The 15,546-nt window shown below is 52.9% G+C and overlaps 1 protein-coding gene across 2 annotated transcripts; it reads right to left on the bottom strand.

The window, feature by feature from the left end:
* Positions 1–1,984: 1,984 nt before the first annotated feature.
* Positions 1,985–14,710, bottom strand: QPCTL (glutaminyl-peptide cyclotransferase like). 2 transcript variants are annotated; one of them, XM_020979807.2, is made up of 7 exons: positions 14,354–14,710; positions 6,852–7,001; positions 6,184–6,465; positions 5,861–6,013; positions 4,771–4,870; positions 4,565–4,681; positions 1,985–4,401 (listed from the first exon to the last, which is right to left on the bottom strand). In XM_020979807.2, exons 1-7 carry the CDS (start codon positions 14,651–14,653, stop codon positions 4,253–4,255), a joined length of 1,251 nt encoding a protein of 416 aa, XP_020835466.1. In that variant the 5' UTR covers positions 14,654–14,710; the 3' UTR covers positions 1,985–4,252. The 2 variants fall into 2 exon arrangements, with proteins under 2 accessions (XP_020835466.1, XP_020835465.1); XM_020979806.2 differs by lacking the exon at positions 6,184–6,465.
* Positions 14,711–15,546: the final 836 nt, after the last annotated feature.

Here is a 15,546-nt window from a genome sequence, read left to right as displayed (position 1 = left end):
AGGGCACAGAGAAGAAACCGGAGGTAGAATCCATGAGCCTGGGTATCTGGGCTGGGGGGAGAGAGTGTGGACGACGGGGTGGTGGTCGGGAGGGAAGAAAATGGTGGTGGTGCCTTCAACAGAAGGAAAGACGTTAAGAAAGTGGGGGAGGGGTGGGGGAAGGAACACGAGTGCCGTGGACCTGCTGAGCCTGCGTTGAATGTGCGCACCAGGGCCGCTGTCCAGCGAGAAGCTCTGGAGAGAGCCGGGGGCTGGGCTGGCCGAGAGGGTCGCCTCAGCCTCCAGATGATGACTGAGCCATAGAGCAGGCTGGCGAGAGAGTCTAGAGGGCAGCTGGGTGGCGCAGTGGATAGAGCACCAGCCCTGAAGTCAGCGGGACCTGAGTCCAAATCTGGCCTCAGACCAAACACTTAACACTTACTAGTTGTGTGACCTTGGGCAGGTCACTTAACCCCAATTGCCTTAAAAAAAAAAAGTCTAGAGCAAACATTCTCCACGCAGGGACTGTGACCTTGGGTTTCTAAAAGAACATTTGGAAGATGGTTTCAATATAATTGGTTTCCTTTGTAACCATGCATTTTTAGTTTATGCATTTGAAAACATAATTGCGAGGAGTCCATGGGCTTCACCAGACTGCCAAAGGCACGAGGAGGGGATCCAGGGCAGGGGCCTGGGCCTAGCCAGCGGTGCTGATGATGCAGCAGGGGAGTTGTGGGGGGCTCAGCCGGAGAAGAACTAGGAGAGGACAGCCACGGATACCTAAGGAAGAGAGGTTCACTGAGAACCTTGGAGCAGTCTGTGTCCTTTGAGAAGTGGGAATAAAGTCAGCCTTGCAAAGGGTCGAGAGCTTGTAGGAGGCAGGGCAGTGGAGGCAAGGAGACTGAAGACAGCTTTTCTGTTTAGCTGTGAGACATGAGGAGAGATGTGGACAAGAGCTTGGGGGTGGGGAAACCTGGATATGTTTGTAGGCAACAGGGAAGGAGGCGAGAGGGCTTGGGAAGAAGGGCCGCCTTTTCCTCAGCAAATGGAGGAGTGAAGAGAATGGGGCTGGGGCTTGGGGAGAAGAGGGAGCTCACGGTGATGGGCGACATCTCTTTTCTCAGTAACGTACGCGGCGATGGGGGAGGTCGAAGGGTTGAGAAGAGTTCGGCCGCAGCCATCGTGGGGGGAGGGCCCCAGAGATGCGTGGGGGCAGGAGGCAGCTGTCAGCTTGTGGCTACGTGTGAGAAGGAACAGAGAAGGTGGGTAGTGGGGTTTGGGAAGCTCCTCAAATACAGAGAATGCCTTTTCTTTTCTCTGTATCCCTGTTACTGAGCACAGTGCCTGGCACACAGTAGGGGCCTGATAAATGCTTACTGGCTGATGAAAAGGACACGTCAGGCAAAAGATTTAAAGGCGCAGGGCAGCGTCGAGGTGAACCGATGAACTTTAGATGTGGTCAGGATGGTGAAGGGAGGAAGGGGAGGGAAAGAAGGGGCGACCGATGGTCGGAGAAGCTGGAGGAACTGCTGCTTGTGCTGAGGGACAGATGTAGGAGGAGTGAGGTAGCAGGAAGGATGCAAAGAGGGGAAGCCACGGAGGGGAGGCATTTCAGAGTCCTAGACCACAGAGGTTACAGATCTAGAACTAGAAAGAGCCACAGAGGCCATCGGCCTGGCTGCCTTATTTTACACTGGAGGAAGCCGGGGTGATGGTGACATGAAGGGGGAGGGAACGCCCCTTCCCGTGGCTGGCCGGGCCGGGACGCCAGGAGGCCGCTGGAGGGGACGTCGCCAAGTCTAGGGTGGGGGACAGAAGCACGGGAAGCGGATGCTCAAGAGCCCTTGAGAAAGGAGAGGAGATGACTGCCTGCCTCGGCACTGGGAGAGGGCGATGTGCCTGGACAGGACGCGTCCTTGTTTCCTAGCTGTACCACGCAGTAGTTACCCTGTCTGCCGGGCTCAGACTGCCAGTGTTAAAAGGGTGAGAAAAATAATAAGATGACTTTACTAATTCAAAACAACATATGTATTTTATCCCACCCAGGTGTCGAAGGCCTGCCCTTCTTCTGTTGCACTTGCTAAGGAGAGGCAGTGTAGGCTCGGTCCTGCCTCAGACACTTCCAAGCATTTATTAAGGCCCTCTGTGCAGGGAATACAACGACAAAAAATGGAGACTCGGTTCTGCCCTCCCAGAGCTTACACTCTATATGACAACTTGCCAACACCTAAGTATGTTCAGGCCCATTTAAGGAGGAGGAAGGGAGCACTGATAGCCTGGGTTCGAATCCTACAGCAGACACTTGTTAAGCTGCTGTGTGCCTCAGTTTCCTCATCTGTGAAATGGAAGCACAACAGTCCCCGTCTCCCAGGGCTCTTCTGTGGGGCCCAGCGAGACAACACAGCGGAAGGAATCTGCAGAATGCCGGGGTCAGGAAAGGAGCTAAGCCTGGAAGGAAGCCGGGGATTGGACAGGAGAGGGCATTCCAGGCAGGCAAGGAGGCACAGAGTTGGAAAATGGAAGGCTAGGTCAGCAAATGGCAAAAAGCCAGTGTGACTGGAAAGGCAGGCTGAAGCCAGCTGCTTGATCCTGGCGGGTAATAGGGAGCCACAGAAGCTTCTGGAACAAGAGAGTGAAGATGGTTTTGGCAGCTGGGCGTAGGATGCACTGGAGAGGGGAGAAAGTGGAGGCAGGGAAATGAAGGAGGAGGCTGTTGTGACACTGATCATCCTGCGAGGCCTGAACCAGAGCAGCAATCTCTGGAGGCCGGCCAAATGATCGTGGGCAGGTCCCTCCACCACTCTTCCCTGTCAAATGGAAACGGACCCCTTACAGGGTGTCTTGAGGCTCACAGGTGAACACATTTCGGGGCTGGATAAAGACTGCCCTCCTCTCTAAGGAGCCTGCCACAAAGGAGACACCCTGCCCACAGCTGCTGCCATCCTGACCCAGAGGGGACCCTGGGCTTCTCCCTAGGGGATGGCAGGCTCAGCCAGGCCTGACCGGGCAAGTAGCCTCTATGCATCTCACCTTCAGGGACAAGGCTCCCAGGCTGCTGGGCACCAGAGGGCCGGCCGCCAGGGATGCCCAGCTGACCATGCACTAAGGGGCGGCAGGAGCCCCATCCCTCTGTGGCCAGAGACCTCTGGGAGCAGGTCAGCGCAGGAGGGGATCGGCTGATTCCCCCATAGGTTCCTGAGAGAAACTGTGCCTAGGGGACAGCTAGGTGGTGCAGTGGATTGAGCATCGGCCTTGGAGGCCTCAGGAACTTGACACTTACAAGCTGTGTGACCCTGAGCAAGTCACTTAACCCCTATGGCCTCACCAAAAAGCAAAAAAAGAGAAACTGTGCCTATTACAGATGCTTCCAGGAGCTAGGATGCTAGGAATTGTTCACAGTCAAAGCCTCCGGGCCTCAGTTTGCTCATAGTCACAGCTGAGCTGTGATGAGGACCGAATAAGATCATAGCTGTCTGAGCATCCTAATGACCCTGTAGGTGCCTACTAAGTGCCTGTTCTGAGCTAGGTACACACAGTAGGCGCTTAATACAGCTTGGCTAAAGTAAATCATAATTGTGATAGGTAGTGGTTAGCACTCTACATTTGTACATAGGTCACCTCCTGTGATCTCCACAGCAGCTGGGGTGGGGGATGGAATGGAAGACTTTCATATGAAGATATTATCGTCATTACTTTACAGATGAGAAAACTGAGGCCCAGAGAAATCTGGGTCACACGTGTGTGTGTGTGTGTGTGTGTGTGTGTATGTGTGAGTCAGCATTTGAACTCAGGGCTTCCTGACTCCAAGTCCAGAACCTTGACCAGTGTGCCTCCATCTACCCAGTGAACAGCCTCCTTCCCTTCCTGGGAGGCTCAGCTCAGGGGTCACGGCTGCTGCTCCCCTTCTCCAAACGACCCAGTATTTACTTCTCTGTTTACTAGCAAAGACAGTAAGTTCTCTAGGATTTTTCCTTTCCCATCCTTGTATCCCAGTCCCTAGCACAGAGCCAGGCACACAGTAGGTGCTTAATAAGTGGTGGCTTGCCCTTCTCAGCCTGGCAGCTCTCTGAGGACAGGCCCCTCAGACCAAATGAACAAAGCCAGAGATACGAGGAGGAATTTTCTCACAGTAGCACATTTGTGTAATCGATCCCTGAGGGTCACAGTCTGGCTGTTCCTCCACCGCTATCATGTGTCTGTGGGGTCCCCGCTGGGGCAGGAGCTCAGAACTGGCTTGGCCCTGGGGCCAGGAAAGGAGCCCGTTGTCCAGGGGCTAGAGCAGGCCCAGGTACTCAGCCAGGAAGATGGCAAGGATGCGACTGAGGTTGTGCACTGTGGGCGGATGCAGGTTGGCCTCAGTGTCAGCTGGGGTGTGCCAGACGGCAGGGAAGGGTGTGGGGATGAGGTGCAGAATGGGCACGCCTGGAGAGGGAAAGAGAGCGGAGGGCTGTGAGATAGGAGACGGGAGGGTCCACCCAGGTACAGTCAGGCCAGGCCCAGCGACGAGCCGCTCTTTGGCGCTCCGGCCTCCAAGCTCAGACAGTGAAGCCCAGGCCGGGCCAGAGACCCGAGGACCCATACCTACCTCTTCGCAGGAAGGGGGTGTGGTCGTCATCCACGGCCCCATAGGGTGGTCCTGGCTGGAAATACATCACCTCCCAAGGATGGGATGCCAGAAGCCCCAGCCGGTGAAGCCGCTTCTCTGCAGCAGCAGAGAGGAGGAGGAGGAGGGGGTCAGAGAGAGGCCCCCCTCGGGTAGGGTTGCTCCCCTTTTCCGCTGTCCCCCATTACCTATTGAGCTAAGCTGCCGGAACCAGGGGGCTGTGTTGGGGAAGTGACTTTTAATGATGGGGTCACGGGCTCCCAGCAGGTCCAGGAGGACAAATATTTCCTGGGACAGATACAGAGAGAGACAGACAGACAGACAGAAGAAGCATGAGCTGCCCTGCCCATGGGCAGACTGGTCAGGAAGGGCCTCCACTGTGTCTGTACACAGAGACAGAGCCTCTGATTTTCTGGTACAAGCCAGTGGTCCTCCTGCATCTGTGCCCACGCGGCCTGCAGAACAAAGGGAGACATCTGCCTTGCCGGTGGTCCGGTGACTGCTGCAGGCTCCGGCCTTGGGCCTCACAGGGAGCTGGCGGGAAGGCTGGGGCCCAGCACTGGGGGTCTCTGCCACAGATGACCCTTATACTGACGGGTCAGCTCAGGCCAGGCTCCTGCATGACACTGGGTGGGGAGGGGAAGCTGACGCCCTGGTCCACCTAGGCCGAACGGGACAGCTGCCTCTGGAGCCAGCAGCTCTCCCTGATGCTACATGCCTCTGGCCTTAGGAGCATGAGGCTTCTCATGGAGTCCTCTCCAGCACTGATCTCCCAGTGCAGCTAGGTGACCCAGTGGATAGAGAGCTGAGCCAGAAGTCAAGAAGACCTGAGTTCAAATCTAGCTTCAGACACTTAGCAGCTGTGTGACCCTGGGTAAGACACAACTTCAGGCTGCCTCAGTTTCCTCAACGGTAAAATGGGGATAATAATAGCACCTACCTCTCAGGGTTGTTGTGAGGAACCAGGGAGGTCATATTTGTAAACACTTAGCATGGTACTTGGCACATAGCTGGTGCTTAATAAATGTACCCAGAAAACCTGCCCACCCACCCCCAGGAAAAGAAATCAGGCATCCCTGACCTCTCGCTTGTAGGCCCCCTCTAACCCTGAAGTTTCCCCCTTTTTCTCCTGGACAGAAGCCCAAAGGAAAGGAAGTGAACCACTTGGTTGACAAGGTGGAGAGCCCTGGAGGATGCTGAGGGATGACCTGAGGCTGGGAAAAGAGGGAAGGAGGAGGCCTGGGGATGAGGAGCCCCACTCACACTCCAGATACTCACAATTGCCTGAATCTCTGAGATGCCAAAGTCATGGGGTGTCTGCTCCATGCGCTGGGCCAAGTGCCGGGCCCCATAGAGAGAGTCTTCTGGCCCCCACTCCTTCAAGGCCTCTTCTCCATCCAGGAAAAGGAGCTGAAGGGTCACAGGAGCCCCCTGTGAAGAAAGAGTGAAGAGCCATCAGGAACAGAAAGGAGGCAGAGGTCACCCCTTCCTCTCCACCTTCCGCAAAACCAAGCTTTGGCCGTGAACATGCTCTGTTCCAGAAAATCCTCCAAGGTTATCCCTCCTTCCCTTTCCCCACAATGGTCCCTTGTTCTCATTACCCGGTCCTTAAAACGGCCAAGCTGAGGGTCAAGGGCACGGACGAGCTCAAGCAGCAGAGCACAGGGCACAGCAGAGTCTGTGGCACCCAGGAAAGGGGGTGCACCTGGAGGGAAGAGCTTGGAATCCAAGTGGCAGGCCAGGGTCAAGCGGTAGGGGGCTTCTGGGGACAGTGTGGCCACCACATTGGCGAAGGCCACAGGCCCTAGTGGGGTCGGGGCTGAGAAGGCGTCCACCTCCACCTGCCAGCCAGCGCCTAGAGCCCGGAGCTCATCCTCCAAGAACTGTGGGTACAGGACGGGGGCTTGGAGGGCCAGGAAGCCTGGGTCCTGGCTGTGAGTTTGGGGGGAACCTAGTGGGACAAATGCCTGGTCCTGGCTATGAGTCTGGGGGGAGGGTAGTGGCCTAGATGCCTGCGTCCTGGTTAGAAAGCTAGAAAAGAGAGGTAGGACATTCCAGACACCTGCATCCTGTGCACAGGTAGAAAGCAGGGAGGACTTGGTGGGTGTAGTAAGGACACTTAATTTCTCTAGTAGATCAGGGAAGGAAAGTGAGCTCCGAGGTCTGGGATTCCCAGTGCCTGCCTATGGGTCTGGTAAGGACCTAGGGCATTTAAGATTCCCAGTCCCATTCTAATCCCTCTTCCCTCCCAGGCCCTTCTCCTCCTTACCTTTCGGACCTTCAAGTTCCCAGGACTGCCTGGTGGCCTTTCAACCAGTAGGGGCTGAAGGTACTTGCCCCAGAGGCGCTGGGGGTCCAGTTGTTCTAACAGTGCCCGAAGGTGGGCTTCAGGGAGGCTTCGGGCCTGCCGGGATTGGGACTGGGAAGAGAACAACCAGGCCTGGGGGATAGCCCCTTGGTTCCTTCCCCACCCCTGCCCTCTATTCTGCCTCCCCGAGGCCGTCCTCTGCTCACACTAACTCTAAGCGGCCCCCACACTCTAAAGCATCACAGACCCTTGGAACATCAGGAGGCACAGAACGCTGGGGCCCTAGAACTTTGGGAGCCACAGGATGTTTGAGTCAGGAAATGTTCGAACAAGAAGCATCACAGAACACTAGAAATGAGGAATTTCTTTAAAGAAACTAAAGGTGCAGAGAAAGGACCCATAGTACAAAAACTCACAGCAGCCCTTTTATTGTAGCAAAGGACTGAAAATTAAAGGGGTGTGCATCATCTGGGGGGACGGCTGGCCAAGTGGCCTATGGACGTAATGAAGTGTTATGGTATTATAAGAATGACAAAGGAAGGTTACAGAGAAACCTGAGAAGATTTGTATGAATGGACACAGAACCAAGTGAGCAGGGCCAGGAGGTGGGTTTCAACAATGACTACAACACTTAAGAACTCTGGTGAAATCGATCGATGACCAGTCATGACTCTGCATCCCAATGCTCCCAGCAAGTGAATTTCTTTTCCTGACTGGATGCCTTTGAACTGGCCTTTCCCCATGTCTGGAATGCTCTCTCCAACTGCCCCCACCTCCCAGCTTCCTTCAAGACTCAACTCAAATCCCACTTTGTGCAGGACCCTTTCTGGGTCTTGTCTGTACCCAGTTGTTGCCATGTGGTCTCCCCCAATTAAAATATGAGCTACTTGAAGACAGAGCCCCTGGTTTTGCCTTTCTTTGCATGAAGAGCCTGGCACATAGTAAGTGTGTTGACCGGCTGATTATATTTGGTTAAAAGGGAGGGCATTCTGGGGTGGGAGGGAGGGGAGAGGGAGATCAGTAATACTGATGCCAAAAAGAAAAGAAAAGATCAGTGAAACTTTTTCTTTTAATGGACAGAGATCAGAAGACAATTCAGAATGAGAATGAGACAGGACAGCTCTGAAGCCAAGGTATTAAATTTGTTCATGCATGCGCGAGCACGTGGGCACACACGCACACGCGCACACACACACACACACACAAAACCTGAGCTGTACTTAATAGACTTATATTTCATGTACAATCCTTTTCTGTTCTTGGCATGTGAAAATGCTCATGTTTGTTGGTTTTATAATACAAATAATATTCCCCCTAAAAGGACAACAGAATTTTAAAATGATAAAATTCCATGAATAACAGCTCTGAGATTCTGGGAATGCCAGGATCTTAGAACTTGTGAATGTCAGAGCTGGAATTTGGAACTCTGCCCCAAAAGGTTACTAAACTCTGCATACCCCTTCACCCGGCAATACCACTATCAGGCCTATACCCCAAAGAGACCAAAGAAGGAGGAAAAGGACCCATATGTACAAAAACATCTATAGTAGCTTCTTTTCTTTTGGCACCTTTATTGTGCAAAACTTTGGTTTATCAGCTTCTTTTCTAGGGGCAAAAAAAAAAAAACAAACTGCACACCAAGGGGGTGTCCTTGGTGACTGGGGAATGGCTAAACCAATTCTGCCATGTGAGTGTAAGAGAAATGGCAAAATGGACAGTTTCAGAGAAACCTGAGAATGGGGCAGCTAGGTGGTGCAATGGATAGAGCACCAGCCCTATATTCAGGAAGACCTGAGTTCAAATCCGGCCTCAGACACGTAACACTTACTAGCTGTGTGACCCTGGGCAAGTCACTTAACCCCCACTGCCCAACCCCCCCCCCAAAAAAACAGAGAAATCTGAGAAGACCTGTGTGAACATCTGATGCAAAGTGGTGCAAGCCGAACCAGGAAAACAATTGCTACAAGCTCAGCTACACTATAGCAAAGACAACTTTGAAAGATTTTGGGTCTGTGATCGCTGCAATGACAAACATTCTGGAGGGCTGAAGATGAAGCAGCTGGCATCTCCTGATGGAGAAGAGATGGACTCAAAATGCAGAATGACACCTATATTTTTCACTAGAGCCAATGAGGGAATGAGTTCATTTGACTTTGTTGCTATGGTTTTGCTTTTTCTCTTTCTCTTTTCTTTCTTTTCCCCTTGCTCCTTTTTCTTTCCTTTTGTTCTCCATTCCTCCCTCCCTCCTTCCCTCCAATTTAATGGAAGAGGGAAGTGGGACAGAAAAACAATGATTAAGGCATAGTCAATTATTTTTTATTAATTATATAATTAATGGTTAATTAATAGAGGGGGGAAAGAATGTCAGAGCTGAGAAAGGACCAGAGATACCACCTAGTTCACTGTCCAGGGAGAGAGCCAACAAGGAAAGAAAGAATGTCACTGAGAATAAGAAGGAAAGGAGGAGTAGAGAACAAATCAGAGGCCCTTGGGGGAGGGGGGAGGGTGTAGCTGAATAATCTGAACAGTAAACAGCTGCTTGGCCACCTGGAAATGATGACGCCCAAACTGTCCAGTAAGGAAGGGAGGCAGTGGATTACAAGGTGCCCTTAGGGGAAAAGGCGCCAGCAACTGGGGGCACCAGGAGTGAGGGGAGCCAGGGATTCTGTGAGGTAAAGAAGAGGCGGGAGGGCTTTCTGGGCAAGGGGGACAGCCGGCACACAGGCACAGCGATGGACTGTCATGTGTGAGCGACAGCAAGAAAACCACTTTGGCTGGATCTCAGAAACCACGGAAGGGAGTGATGTAGAATAAGGCCGGAAAGGTAGGTCAGGGCCAAGTGGCCAAGGCCTTTAAATGCCACAGGGGGAGGGGTGTCATGGGATTTGGGAAACTTCCTTTAGCAGCTAAATGGAGAATGGATCAGAGAGCTGGCAGGGAGCCCAGTGGGAACGTTATTGCAGTAGGAGAGGTGAGCAGTGGCCAGGGTGGCGGCTGGTGCGAGTCGAAAGAAGGGGACCTATGGGAGAGGTGTCGTGGAGACAAGAATCAAACTCGTCAATGGTGCAGGGGAGAATCAGAAGCTGAGGATGACACCAAGGTGGCAAATGTGAGTAAATGGAAGGATGGTGGTGACCTTGACAGTAGCAGAGAAATTCAGAAGAAGATGGGTCAAATATTTTACCAAGATTTCAGCCAACTGTTTGGTAACATTTCTAATGCCATTCCTGTGTAAAATACAGAGTGCGGTACAATTAGTTAGATTCAGAACAAGTTGAAAGGTCAGTCACAAAGAGCCATCAATTCTGTAATTGTTTCCATCTACATGTTGAGCCCTGAGCTTGAGTCTTCCATCACCAACTGCCTGGACATTTGAAATGGGATGTCCTAGAGACATGTCTAAAACTGAACTTAAGACCTTTCCCCCTAAGCCTTCCCATCTTCCAAATTGCCCTGTTTCTGTCAAGGACACCACCATCTTCCCAGTGTCTCAGGTTTGTAAGCTTGGCATTATCCTGGCCCTTGCACTCTCCCTTATCCTATATATCCAGTCAGGTGCCAAATCTTGCCCTTTCCGCCTTTACAACATCTCTCCTCCGACCCCTTCATTCCACTCACACAGCCGCTGTCTTAGTTTGGGCCCTCATTAACTCACCAAGATCATTTCAATTCCCCACTCACTGCTCTTTCACAGGTTTTTCCCCATATGGCTATTCTAGACACAGCTACCAAAGTAATTTTCCTTATGCACAGACTTGACCACGTGGTTCCCCTACTCAGCCAACTGCAGGGGCTTCTGATTGCCTCAGATTCCTCCGGCGCCAGCCTCTCTCTCCAGCCTCACCAGACATCAATCCTCTCTCTGTACTCTGCAATTCAGCCAAACTGACCTTCTCATGTAACACACGATCTCCCCATCTTTTTGCTTCTGTGCTGACTGTCTCTCATGCCCAGCATCCACTCCTCTGTGCCTCATAGAGTACATCTCTCCCTTTAAGATGCACATTGAGCACCGTCTTCGGCAAGAAGCCTTTCCTGAGCTCCTCAACTGCTCCTACCTTTCCTCCCAAGCTACCGTGTATTTAATTACTTTGTATATACATATATATATATATGTATATTATGCTGTATATACCCTTTTATGTACTTGTCTCTTCCTCCTAGAATGTAAACTAATTTTGAATACAACTACTTTGTATATAGATATGTAATTATACTTGGTATATATTTCGCATACAGACACACATTTATTAACTTTATGTTGTATTTTTATATTTTAAGCCATTAAAGTTTAAACCTACATTAAGACTTTGGGGGTACTTTGTCTCCCCCACATGGTGAGTAGATTGTTTTTATCTTTGTATCTCCGGGGCTTGGTACATGTAAATGATTACTAAATAATTACTGACTGGTTGCATATCAACTTGAAAGAATGGACTGCCCCAGATAGTTAATATTTTCATCAGTTAATTGAATAAAAGCACAGATGATACCCTAATCATATTATAGATGATGATCAGGACCCAAAAAGATCATGAGAGGCTGGATAAATGAAATTTAGTAAGTCTGACACTTGGAGTCAAGACGCCAGCTCACAAGTATAATACGGGGAAGGGGAGGCTAGATGGAGGTTCAGCTGAAGAATACCTGGGAGTTTCAGGGGCCAGCAAGCTCAATATGAGTGTGATGTAGGGGGGTCTAACAAGCTAATGTGCTCTCCATCTACATTCACGGAGGCCTAGCTCTGGGGAACAAGGAGGTAGTATCATGCCCTGGTCAGAACATCTCTAGAGTATTGTGTTCAGGTGTGGGCACCACACGTTAGGAAAGCCCTTGGTATACTGGAGAGCATCTGGGGAGAGCAATCAGAATCCAGACGAGTCCCGAGCCAATGCCAGATAAGGATGGGTTGAAGGGGCTGGTGGTGTTTAGCCTAGAGAAGAAAAGACTCAGGGGGCTCCATGAGAACTGGGTCTTGTCTATAACTCTAGAGGAAAAAACTGGGAGGTCTCGGGGATGCAGTCTTTCTATGGGACTGCAATTTCGGGGGAGCAGAGGAAGGTCAGTGGGACGGGGAGGCATCCTGGGAGTCTGGCTTCAGATCTGGGGCTAACCTGGGTCTCTTGCCTAATAAAATCAATAGAACCCAGAGCAAAAAGTGACCTTTGAAGTTGTCCAAAGCTGTTATCTTATCAATAGGGAAACAGCCACCCATGGAGGTGAAGGTGCTTACTGAAGATCACAAGAGGGGCATTTGTTGGGATTCGAACCCAGCCCGTGACTCCAAAGCCATCAGCAGAGGGTCACACACCTGCACTCTGTCTTCCCCCACCTGTCAGCTCAAGGGTCTGGGAAGGAAACTGGGCCTTTCCTGTAGGGAAGCGTTTGGCCGTCTTTCTGAGACCACTAGGACAGCTGTGCCTGGAGGAGGGGTGGGGCCAGAGGAACATCTGGAACTAGAAACCACCCAATGGGACAGAACCACAAGAGCCACCAGCAGATGTGATAGGTTTTGGCTGGCTCTGGGCTGGGAGGAAGGAGCCACAGCCCACTGGTAGAGAGGACCTTTGAAACGATCAGGTACACCGTATCTTTTATAGAGGCACAGGGAACGGAAGAGACAGTCTCACCTATAACTTCATAGTCAGTCAGACAGGGCTTAAAAGCCAGGTACCTGGACTACCAACCAAGGATTTTTCATAGGGGGAAAGCATTGCAGACCAAGCCGAGTGGGTGTAGAAATGCTGGACTCAGTCTCCTAAGGATCAGGGGTCTTGTAAATGAGTCTAGAAAAGGGTTACCTTACGTCTGCACATCGGTCACTACCAGTTGGGTCTCGGGAGGGGACTTAGCCTTACAGCTTTAAGTTAGCACGTGAAGGGGTCTGGAGCTGAGCCACATGGCCCATTCTCCTCATCTCTGAGCCTCCTAACCTAGGTGTTATCCTGGACTCCTCACTCTCCCTCACTCCACATGTCCAGTTAGTTTCCAAATCTTGCCATTTCTACCACTCTCTCTCTCTCCCATCTGACTCCTCTCCACTCCCACAGCTTTACTTCAGGCCCTCATCACCTCGCCCCTAGATTCCTTGGTAATAGTGATACTAACGGGTCTCCCCAGCTCACATCTCTCCCCATTCCAGTCTACCCTACACCAAGTCACTTTCCTGAAGCATAGAGGCGACCTCGTGACTCCCCCCACATCCCCTCCAGTGGCTGACTTCCTACTGCCTTCACTCCCCTGGTTAGCTCTCAAAGCCTCCACCACCTGGCCGCCACCCGTCTTTCCACCCTCATCAGACATCACCCCCCTTCTGCAGTCTGCGATCCAGTCAAGCTGGCCTTCTGTCTCTCATCATGAAGTCTCTCATCTCCCACCTCCATGTCTTTGTACTCTGGCCGTGTTTGGAATGCATTCTCTCCTTACCTCTGCCCCATAGGGGCCCCCTCTACATGTTAGGCCCAGTTCAATTAGATACGGATTACACAATGAACATAAAGTTTGTAACGACAACTATGTACGAGTTAGGATGTAAGCTCCTTGCCAGTAGGGATGATTCCATTCTCTCCGCTTTCATCCCTAGGCCTAGCAGAGTAAGCGATAAAACGCTCGTGGGGTAGTTTTCCATGAATGGTGGTGGTGGTGGTGGTGGTGTGGTCTTCCCTGGATTAATACGTGTGTGGGATCAGTCTCCTGTGGCCCAGGAGGCCAGTGTTCCCTCAATTTATCCATGGGGTGTGTGTCCAAGTTTCTGTCTCCCATGCGTGGCGGCAAAGCAGTATCTTATGGATACATAATATTTGTGTGTGTTGAGGAGTCCTAGTCTCTGCTGGATAAAGGTGCTTGTGTGTAGGGGGATGTTGGTCTCCTGTGGATAGGGGTGTGTGTGTGTGTGTGCAGGGGGTGTCAGTCTTTCCTAGACAGGTGGGGGGAGGGGGAAGGCAGTCAGTCTCTAGTAGATAGGTCTATGTTGGGGGTGTCGGTCTCCCTAGGATCAGTGATGAGTGGTCAGGCCCATCCTATCCAGGTGGATGGGTGGGAGGGGGTCAGTCTCCCAAGGAGCAATGAGGGGGTATGTGTCAGCCTCCTATGGGTCCCTGGGGGCTGTCAATCTCTGCTGGATTACTGTGGGGGGGGGGGTCTGTCTCCCATGGGTCAGTGGGGCTGGGCTGTGTGCATGTCAGTCTTTCCATGGGTCAGTGGTGAGGGGACCAGTCTTCCGAGGGTCAGTGGGAGGTGTCAGTCTCCCATGGATCAATGGGGGTATTAGTCTCCCAGGGTAAGTGGGTGTGTGTGAGGCTCCCATGGGTGGGGAGTATCAGTCTTCCAGGGGTCGTGGCGGTCCCGAGGATCAATAGGGGCTGCCAGTCTCCCACGGGTCGGCGGAGGGGGGTGGTGGCGTGGATCATCCCTGGCTTTCTCCTGGGCAGGGCTCTCCCGCCCAGCTCCCCACTCCCTCTCACCTGCCGCTCGGGGCTGCCGCCGCTGCTCCTCCTCCGGTACGTCTCTGCTTCTCCGACTCCTCCTCCCTTTTTCTCCCCTCCTCCCCTCTCTCCTCCCCCTCCCCCCGGCGCCCAGGCCACGTAGAGCCCGGTGCCCACGGCCAGTGCCACCAGCAGCAGCGGCAGCGGCAGCGGCGGCCAGAGCAGCCGGCGCCGGAGCAGGGGCCGGGTCTGGGACGCCTGGGGCGGATCGCGCTCCCCGCTCCGCCGCCGGGCTCGCCCCCCGCCGCCCCCGTGGGCCCCTCCGCTGACTTTCCGCATGGCCCGGGACCTGCAGAGCAGCCTCTGCGGCCCGGGAAGCCGAGGTGTGCCCGCCGCGCCACGCCCCTCCGGAAATAACCCGGCCAATGAACTTCGGCTGAGTAGCGATCGCGACCAATGGGAGGCCCCGACCCAGGCATACGGGCGCACGGCCCCTTCCGCCTCCTTCGGCGGCAGGATTGGCACCTCAGAAGCCACGCCCACCGAAATCGTCAAGGGAACCCGGCACTTGCCACCCCCATCCTGCCTGTGGACGATTGGACACTCCCCCAATGGGCATGACTCTGATTGGTTCTACAGAGGACACGCCTCCCGAGCTTCTGATTGGAGAAGACGAAGGCGCGCTCTCCTTCAACTAGAGATGGTCGGGCCCAAGTCACACCAGTTTATTTGCTCTCCTGGGAGTCTCGGTGTTCGGGTCATCCCTGCGCCTTGTCCACGTGGGCCCACGAGCTCCCGAGGTCCGGGAAGCCTGGGCTGTTGCCGTTTGGAAGCAACGGCAGAGGGCATCTCTTCCAGCAAGTGTCCTGGACCGCACCCCAAGGGTGGACGTCCTGCCTCAGCTCGGAGCCCCAAAACGTAGGGGAAGCGCCGCGTTCCCTGGCGGCCCATGACATCTGTCTGGGGCAGGGCTAAACCGGGGAAGCCTGACCTGGCCTCAAGCTGCCTTCGAGCTCTGCCCTCTGGGGCCAAATAATTATAGGAATGAAATAATTATCTAGTGCTGGAAGGTTTGCAAATATGTGCTTTACAAATATGATCTCATTTGATCCTCACAAGAAGTCTGGGAGGCCGGTGCTATTCCCATTTTACAGACTAGGAGACAGAAGGCTGACAGAGCTTAAGAGACTTAACCCAGGATCACACAGCTAATAACTGACAGAAGATGCATT

Source organism: Phascolarctos cinereus, unplaced genomic scaffold (assembly GCF_003287225.1).
Source record: "Phascolarctos cinereus isolate Bilbo 61053 unplaced genomic scaffold, phaCin_HiC Scaffold_726;HRSCAF=1367, whole genome shotgun sequence".
Classification (NCBI taxonomy): Eukaryota; Metazoa; Chordata; class Mammalia; order Diprotodontia; family Phascolarctidae; genus Phascolarctos; species Phascolarctos cinereus.
This window is presented reverse-complemented; position numbering and strand designations above follow the sequence as displayed.

Excerpts from the sequence above, each read along its gene's own strand:
- QPCTL (XM_020979807.2), bottom strand. The coding sequence starts at position 14,653 with ATGCGGAAAGTCAGCGGAGGGGCCCACGGGGGCGGCGGGGGGCGAGCC. Across the intron at positions 6,014-6,183 it reads TTGGCCGTTTTAAGGACCGG|GGGGCTCCTGTGACCCTTCA; the intron begins GTAATGAGAACA and ends CTTTCTTCACAG. Across the intron at positions 4,871-5,860 it reads TCTCAGAGATTCAGGCAATT|GAAATATTTGTCCTCCTGGA; the intron begins GTGAGTATCTGG and ends TATCTGTCCCAG.